Consider the following 9,564-nt stretch of genomic DNA (forward strand, 5'->3'; position numbering starts at 1 on the left):
AATTGATGTTTATTTTTCCTGGATTAAGGATTACAGCATATAAATTAATCTCTAGTGGTGCTCTTGTTGTTCACTGGGGTTTCTTCAGTGTTCAAACTTTTGAATCATGTCTCAAGAGACTTGTCTGCAACCACTTTATGTTTTTCGAGATCTTTAATTTAAAGCTTCAAATCTATAAGTTCACCTTTCATATATTTTATTTTATATTTTAGTTCACCCCGATCTTGAACCAAAGTAAAGAGATTTCCTACGAGTTCTTCAAACTCATGCATAACATTACTCATACCATCTGTGGGAAACCGCTTGGTAAAATATGAATCATTGATAGAGAAAACGCATGATTCTTCTCAATATCTAACAGAGTTAGGATCAGGTTTGATTCTAGATACAATCTTTCTGATTCTTCGATATGGGACGAACCCTTGACAGTTTCTTACCTTTCGTGCTTCCCTTCTATCACTCCTTGTAACACTGCGAGTTATAGGAGACATTCCTAACACAAGGTTTTTACCAAGGGAAGACAATAAACCTAAGAGAATGATTTTTTGAAACAGGGTTTTCGAAAATATACACAATATGTTTTCGAACTTCTCTTTTTATTGAAGGGGAGATATTCCTTAAATATCTCTTATTACTGAAAATGGAAACTACCATTAACATGTGCCCTTGATTTTTATGTGCTTTTCTCATCCAAAATTATGAGCACAAAATGAGATAAGAGTGCACAAATTCGATACAACTAAGTTGCACCAGATTAAGCTTTTTCTATCTTACATCGAGTATCAGAAACAAATTTCATGTTTCTCTTCGGGAATTTCTGCCCAACATATTTTCTCCCAAGACGATGATCTTTTCTAACTCTAGAGATTTGATCATGAGGAGAAACTGTACAGATGTGAGAATTTTCAGAGATAAATAAATCTCTCTTAATTCTTTCAATGAGATTTTTATAAGATTTTCTCATTCTAAGGACTTCCTTATGATCCACGTCAGTGTGATTATCTGAAACAACTATCGGAAATTGTTGATTGTTTCTTTTGGCAGAGATTGTCTCTTTCCCTTTCTTCTGGAGTCGTTCTTCATCAAAACAAGAATGTTTTCGATATGGGTGCTGAGGAACCTTTTCCCAGAAGCGATTCTGAACTCTTAATTTTGATCTTTTTGAGTTGATCTCATCGGGTAGTGGTATAATCTGTCTTTCTACCGAGGAATGGTCTTTCAGTTTTTTAAGACAATAAACTTCATTCAAAATTTCTACCACTGTATTTTTAAGAAGTATAAGTTTCCTGTCAAGTGACTGAAAATTGTATCCTTAAGATCACCGTCACGGAATCGGTTTAAACTTTCCTTTGGACAAGATTTCGTTTGATCATCAGTAGATCTAGAAGTTGGTTTCTCATTCTCTTCTAACTTGATGTAGTTGGGTAAACTACCATCATCTTGATTTGTTTCATATGTGACTAACCGATTTTATCACAGTCTGTAAAAGTCGAGCAAGGACTTTTAGTTTCCTCATTATCAGAAGAAATCACAACATCATCATTAGTCAAAATCATATGACGTGTCTCTTTATCTTGAGTAAGAGATTTACCAAGAGCTTCTAGTTTGACAGTGAGATCCATATTCTCTTTGACTAGACAGTTCAATTGAATGTATTTATCTCTGATCTCACTTTTAAGAAGATTTGACTCCGTCTTTAATATTATCACTCTTGAAGATAGAGATTTTATAGGCTTTAGGAGTTTTACCAACTCTTTATCAGCATCTTCTCTTTCATCAGAGATACACATAGATGTTTTCGCAACTACTGGATTATGAGTCAACAAAGTAGTAACATCTTCAACTTTTGAGTATTCGTACTCTTGCATAACGTTAACTGAACCAGACATAGATTCAAATTCTTATAGGTTGGATCGCACCAAACACATATTTTTAGATCTTTTCATGTTTTCCTACTCTAATACCTATTGAAAAGATGAGGGTACCCAAATACACCTCAATCAAAAACTTGTTCACCTATAAGTCCTTTCCCGAAAGTGATTGTTTATGGACTGAGTCGAGACAATACAACTAATCGGTTCACACTTCGTGTGATCGTCTATGGATACGAGATCGAGACAATACGACAACAAGATAACTTGTGTGATTGACTATGGATACAAGATTGAGACAATACAACAACGAAGTATGTTTACTTGATAAAGGGTTAGGACTTAACCAAACACAATAGGATTACTATCAAGTAAATAGGAATTAAACTTTGTGTATTTTACTTCTAATTGTAATAAAAACAATTATAATTGCGGAAATAGAAAAGTAAAAGACACAACAACAAAAAATTTAACGAGGAAACCGCAAATGCAGAAAAACCCCGGGACCTTGTCCAGAATTGAATACTCTCAGGATTAAGCCGCTATACAAAATAAACCAACTTCGTATAGTTGAGACTAAGAAACTAAACCTATAGTTCACTTAGTTATGTCTGTATTCCCACGCCTCCAACTTATGAATAAGTCACGTACTTGGAATAATTCTTTTGGTTCGTATTCCAAACAGTAAAGGAACAACAAATCTGTTTGGTATCAACTCTTTTCAACCAAGTGATGTGAGTTCGGAAAAAGGCTCTTCTGTTTATCTCAATAAACTCCTTTGTAAGGTTCTTAGATCTATCCACTAACAACTACTAAAGTAATCTCCTAGATTTTGCAATCAATACCTTGAATCACAAAGAATCGTATTGATGCCGATCTACTCAACTAATCAATCCAATCTACCACAAGGATAAACCGATTATAGTTGGATCCTCTTTAACCGAAACAAGTATTGTGCACACCAAAGATTATGAACCCAAATCAGAAATCTTCAAAGTATTCTTTGTCTTCAAATCTTCTTAGATCTTCAATAAACACCTACACACAATCAACTTGAATCTCTTGTGATCAATCACGCACAAAACTGAGTCTGTTAACAATGGATTATCACAAGACATCTTTAGATCTACAAACGTTTAAAGATCCCCGTCGAAACTTCGAGCTAGTTTGAGTGAATCTTATATCAGAAGAAAAGATTCTCAAACATAAACAAACTAGGTGAAACCAAAGTTCAACAACCGTTAGTCAATCAAATCAATCGAAAACTAATAATTGACCACAATTATCTAGTTTCCCACCAACGGTACTAATAGAGCTTCTCAATCCCAAATAATTCTTTAAACTGAACGGCCATAAGAGATTTTGCCTAATTAGGTTACTTTCCTCTCCAAATAGGCGGTTCCATCAGTAACAACACAACTAGGTAGTTTTGCTGGCTCTGAGGATTAGTTTTCTCGAAATGCAAACTTTGGTATTTGTATACCATGGAAGTTTGGACACCAAGGAATTTCCAAAAGCGAAAATATTCTCAAGATATGCAATATATTCCAGATTCGGTTTCCATAATTCTTGAAAATGCTTTGTCCAAACATTAACCGAGAATCTCTTAGAAAATCTCCAATTAGTAAATGCACATTACTAATTTTCATTCTTCTAAAAATAAAATTAACAACCTTAATCAAAAGATTCTTAACTTATATTTCGATCCGGGATTTTCCTTTAGCTATTAAGGAATACCTTTGAACAATAAAAGACAAGCGTTACTGCACATGTTCAAAGAATGTCGACATCTTTATTTTGTAAGTCCTCTTTCATACTTAGAATCTTGAAACCGATTTGACACACTTCCAAACAAGTTTAGAATTGGTTCATCTGACTCTCAAGAACTATGTTATTGATTAAGAACACTCAATCACTAATCATGGGTTTAACGGTTCTACCAAAACAAATTTCGGTTCTACCTCCATGTGAGTATTGTGCATAGTCACACTAGCTTTCCAAAAATTCGGTTGACTAGATACTAGGATTGGTTCCCCACATACTTATGATAACTACTTGTATTTGCTGCACATGTCCATAGGATCGGTTCCCCCATCACTAAAAACGTGTTGCACATATTCATAGGATCGGTTCTCTCATCTGCTAAAAACGTGTTGCATCTCTTACAAGGATCGATTCCCCTTTGTGATCGGTTTCACCTATTCATAGGGTCGGTTCCCCTTTGCCCATAGTTGGTCATACCAATTACACTAAATCGATCATACCATCTCAGGTGATTACTTAAGATCGGTTTCACTAGTAAAAGTCATACCAATACAAAAGTCAGTCCTTGTGAATAGTTTTACCAAGAACACAAACAAGTCATGAGCGGTTATACTAATCACACATATTGGTAGTTCAAAAGATATGTAATAAATCACAATACCAATAAGCCTAGCGATTTCCCTTTTCGATTCACAAAGCAAGTTCATGAATGTACTTCCTTTAAACGAATGTAAAACATTGTTTCCTAGGATGAAATCTTCACCTCATACCCATACATAATCACAATAGTATTCAAACGATTATGTCGATTTCTTATATACAAAGTTTAACGGTTTAAGCAATAAACTTCGTATTGTATTCCTCAATGCTACGTCTAACTAGAGTGTAATAATTCATGCTTCGCAGTTATGTTTTCAATATGCACGACTTGAAAGATATTTTTGGGAATAAAACAGTTCAAGTCAAATATCACTAACCTCAACTGGAAAGATGATGTTGTCGTTGTAGCTCCTTACTTCTTCACTTCTTCAAGTCTTCGCAATACTTCTAATGTATCATATCCTAATACTTTCAAGCTAACCTATACGAAGTTGACTCTATACATAATCCAACGACTCTTTAAATGAGTTTTGATTCATTAAAATATGACAAGCAAACTTGACATACTAACGCTTGGTAGGTTCAACCGAGATATGCTCTAAAAATTTCTTTATTATTAAAGATCAAAAGAGTGGTTACCAAACAACTTTATTCATTTACTATTTGGAAGACGATCAAAAAGAGTTGATTGCTTAAGACTTTACATCGGTAAAACAACTTAAGATAGTGATTTCTGTCTAGGGATTCACATGCGTTGGACAGACGGTTGTAGGCACATGGACACTGAAATCACTAAGTAACTAGGGGTAGATTACTTGGTCTCAACTATACAAAGTTGTCTTTGTTCTTTGTATAACGACTTAATTCCAAGAGTATTCAAAACTAGACCGGGTCCTGGGATTTTTCTGCATTTGCGATTTCCTCGTTAACAAAATCTTGTTGTGTGATTTACTTTTACTTTTCACAATTATAATTATTTTGTAATAATTAAAAGTAAATACACTTGTAAGTTAATCCAAGATACTTTATTGTGATCCTGTAATAATCGGTTTCATACCGTAACTATTATTAAGTGTATACCTTGTTGTCGTATTGCCTCGATTCTGTTCATAAACTGTCACTCTTGGTATATGACTTATACATTGGAAAGAAAAGATTATGGTGTACTTGGGTACCCTCGTCACTTCAAGAGTTTTTTTTGGAAACCTAGGCCATAGAATGGCTCTAACCGCCACTAGGACACAAAGTGCTAATATTTAGATTCTAGGTTGCAGAGAGTCCTCTATTTAATTATTATGATGAATTATGCTAGACTACATAAAGTTCAAGCTACAACTTCTTAAGTCAAAGCAAGTTCGTGAACTAATTTCCATATTTAAGAATTACTTTGATCTCAAGCTAACTTAACCTTTCAATATGAATTGATTCTAAATAATGGAAACCATGTAAGCATGTAAGAAGTTTGACTTGAGTTACAAATAAGAATGTGCACAAAGGTAATTATCATTTAAGAACCGTACACAAATTTATCCCATGAAAATAAGCCCATAAAGCTTGTGAACCATTAAGCAAAATTGGAGTTCAGTAACACCCCAAAACATGCCAGTTTGAAAATAGAAAATTAGTTTGCGTGCATGTAATATTTGAAGTATAGAAACTACCTTGAGTCATATATGATTGTAGCTAATATCGAGTCAAATTCTTGTGATAGTTATATCTAAATCATATAAAAGTTATGATGATTAAACTCATTCGTGGATCACTTATATTCAATTTGTTTATGTGGAAATAATTGATTGTTTGGTATACATATATATATAAAGTTTCGGTTTTAGTCTTTCCTCGTGGTAGGTGAAAACTAAAATTGTGTTTTTAACCCTTTTCTAGTAAATATTGTCTTGTTGTTGTTATCTTTTTGTTAGGATAACATACACAGGGGAGAGTTCTTAATTAAACTTGTACTTAATGATACATCTTTGTGGGAGTATGCTTGTGGAAATTGAAGAAAGAATTATTTATGGTAATTGTTTTCTGCTAAGTAACTAAGTTAATTTTAGTCTTAGTTGGCTAATCGAATCTAGGGAAGAACTCTAGTTAACATCTTTCTCGATAAGAAATTAAGTTAATTCTAATCTTAATAGGATCGATCGATCATGCTATGTTATACCTCCAGTTTGTCTTAGTTTCTTATAAGTCGTGTTAGAGCACCGCTCGGTCAAACTCACAAGTTTTGGTATGTCAAGCTTGTTGTGAAATTTGGTTGATCAGACCTATATCTTGATTTATAGTCTAATAAAATCATTCTTGGACTAATGATAGAGCATGGTAGTTGAGTATCATAATTCACCAATCAATCTTGAAGATCGAAGACTGAGGAACAATAAAGACATCAACGAGGACTTCATCAACAAAGATATGTATAGATTGGATATCTTATTTACTCATATTTTTTTACCATTCTATCTACTGAGACAAGGTTGTATGATTTTAATATTATAATAAACATTGCAAAGAAGAAATTTCGAGTTCAAGCTAGTATTTGCAACATCTTGGTAGATCTTGTAATTTGTTCTTCAGTGAACTTATATTATTACCAAGATCACGTTGCTGATTTAATCTTTAATCTTTATAATATTGAAAAGATTATAACGATGTATCTAACATAGGCTATTGCAGAAGAATCGGTGATGTACTCGCTATCCTCGTCTTTTCAAATTGTTTAAACATTCTGTAAGATTATGGTGACTCTCTTCTTCCCAAGTGTTATTAGTTGGCAACGTTATAGCAAAAGACTGAAAAATATTTGTAGCCATCCTTATAGCACCAATCTGATTAACCAAAATGAAGTTAGTTTTCTTTCGGAAAAGAAATCTGTTAACATAGTTATTTTCACATTATCCCATATTTATGACACCAATTATTTTATGAAACCTAAACGATGTTAAATTGAATGGTTATTGAATTCTTACAAAAGAGTTTGGGAGAAAATAAATGATAAGTAACAATTTTCATTACATATTTATTTTCTAATTATATACTACTCATGCCAGTGTGAATTCTCCCCATGTTTTTCACTTTGAAGTGAAAACCTATATAATTCCAGTAATTGCTTCTTTTTTCTTTTCAATAAAATAAATGTAGGATCTCCATAAAAACATCTCAAATAGGGTGTTAAAATTCATATGTGGAAACCTTATTAAATTTCTGACCCCATAACAAATAAACTATCTCCTATAGTGCTATAGAGGTTTGGTCCCTGGAAATTCTTTTATGATGAAATCTTAATCGATGAATCAAAAATATGACACGAAAGTCATTCCGAAGGTCAAGATAAAATTTTCTTTAAAACCTTCAAAATTAATATTTTATCCCTCTCATCCCTTCTGTATTATAGAGGACATATAGGAGGAAATGAATTTATTCTAAATAGAGGTCTAAAATCCTACATATCATTAAAAAATAAATCTTTCACCTTCGATTGGAGAGGACATGACTTTCTGGACTAATTTCAGAACAATTAATTCTCAAACTAAGAAAATTCTCGCACCGTGTGTTGAAACGCTCGTATGTATAGTTTAGATTTTGTACCCTAGATCGGTTACTGAGCCAAACATCCCACAGAAAGATTGGTGGCTCGAAACTGCAAAACTATCCTTGTAAGGACGTGGTCCATGTCTATGATTTCAAATTTGAATGTTGAAACAAATATATTTCAAACAAAATAACACCTAGAAGTAGAGAGCTGAGATCCCATTATTACACATTAAGAATCTTTTTCTTGATATGCTAATTGCCTCTAGATCCCGGCGTGAATACGCCTAAATGTTTGTGAATTAGCAACAATCCCTTGAAGAAAAACAAAAACAGTAAAACATTTTTTCTTCTTTCAAATGAGGCAATTAGTAATTACTAATTAATTACCCACAGGATATTATACTGGTATATATTTACACACATGGCGACACCCCACCATATGCGCTTTTCTCATTAAACTTAATTAAGAAAGTAATTACCAAAATCTTACGTTACACATCTTTCCTCTTCACGATCTTCTTGATTTCCTTCCTTTTCATCGAGACTCGACGTGATCTCGTCTGAGATTTACCTGTATTATTCTGTCGTAAATTTACGATTAGATCAACAAAAGCACCTAATATATACTTGTATGATTTCTTCTCGTTCAGTTTCAAGTAACAAAACAGTAGTTCTTCCATGAAATCCCAATCAACAGATTGATTTTGATCCAATCTAGCTTCAATCATTTCTTGCATGGAACGCCGGAAATCGTCATACGGGTTCGGAGAGTTCCGTAACACGGCAACACTATCCTCGGGTAAGTTATGGTCAGTACCATTTTTAACCTCAAGTGACTGATCACTAGGAGTTGCAGTACAAGTATGATGAGCAGTAGAACTGGAAGAACCAATATCGTCAAATGTAGAACTACTTCCGCCGGTACTCGACCGATTTTCTTCAACCAATGAACTTGATGTACCCGGAGAAACAAAGAATCGGCTCGACGCCCGAATCCTATCTGGTGGCGGATACATAAGGCGAGGCGATTCGAACAAGAAGTCGTTATTCCCATTATCACGACGAGAATCTTCATTTTTCTTGTTGATCTTTTTCTTCATCATCTTACTACTCTTCTCATCAACCACCAAGTTATCGTTTTCATTACGATGTAATGAATTAAAATTCTCGAAGAGAAAACGGTCAATATCAGACAGTGTTGCTGCACCATCTTCGCGACTCTTGGTATCGGATAGCGTTGCTGCACCACTGTCGCGACTCTTGGTACCCGAAGACGATGATGGTGTTTTTTCGACTGCGAAAGAAAGAGTTCTAGAGTGTTTGCAACCAGATAAAATCCATTTCTTGGGAGAAGAATTGACAAGACTAGGAGAGGAATGATTGTGATGATTGTTTTGCTTTGTTCTCTTGAGTTTTGAAAGACAGACATGAATGGATTTATGAAGGTTTTTAGGCATTCTTTTGGATGAGTTTTTTTTTCTTTCCCCTTTGGATGTGGGCAGTGAAAGTTGTTGAGAGGAAGAAAGGATTTTATAGAAAGATAAAGTTACATTGAGAAGTAATGGTTAAGTACGGTACGTAAGTACATAAATGTCGTGGAGTTATTTTCAAATTTAATGTATAGTTTTAATTTCTGCTACGAGTAGTTACTATATATTTTCTCAAGATTTATATGCGTTTATTGGATGGATTTCTTTTTATCTGTTTCTGTCACGTTACTTGACTTATTTTAGCTGTCTCTGTGTCATCGACACCAACCATATAAGCGACTTCATTAAGATTTTTTTACAAAATC

General features: G+C 33.9%; 1 protein-coding gene across 1 annotated transcript; it reads right to left on the minus strand.

Annotated features, from left to right (window-relative positions):
- Nucleotides 1-8,124: 8,124 nt before the first annotated feature.
- Nucleotides 8,125-9,254, minus strand: LOC113301764 (transcription repressor OFP14-like). The gene has a single exon (XM_026550571.1). The coding sequence runs from the start codon at nucleotides 9,224-9,226 to the stop codon at nucleotides 8,261-8,263; it is 966 nt and encodes a 321-aa protein (XP_026406356.1). The 5' UTR covers nucleotides 9,227-9,254; the 3' UTR covers nucleotides 8,125-8,260.
- Between the last annotated feature and the right edge of the window lie 310 nt (nucleotides 9,255-9,564).

Source organism: Papaver somniferum, chromosome 8 (genome assembly GCF_003573695.1).
Source record: "Papaver somniferum cultivar HN1 chromosome 8, ASM357369v1, whole genome shotgun sequence".
Taxonomy (NCBI): Eukaryota; Viridiplantae; Streptophyta; class Magnoliopsida; order Ranunculales; family Papaveraceae; genus Papaver; species Papaver somniferum.

Bases quoted from the DNA above. Each gene is read 5' to 3' on its own strand.
- LOC113301764 (XM_026550571.1), bottom strand. From the start codon at position 9,226: ATGCCTAAAAACCTTCATAAATCCATTCATGTCTGTCTTTCAAAACTC.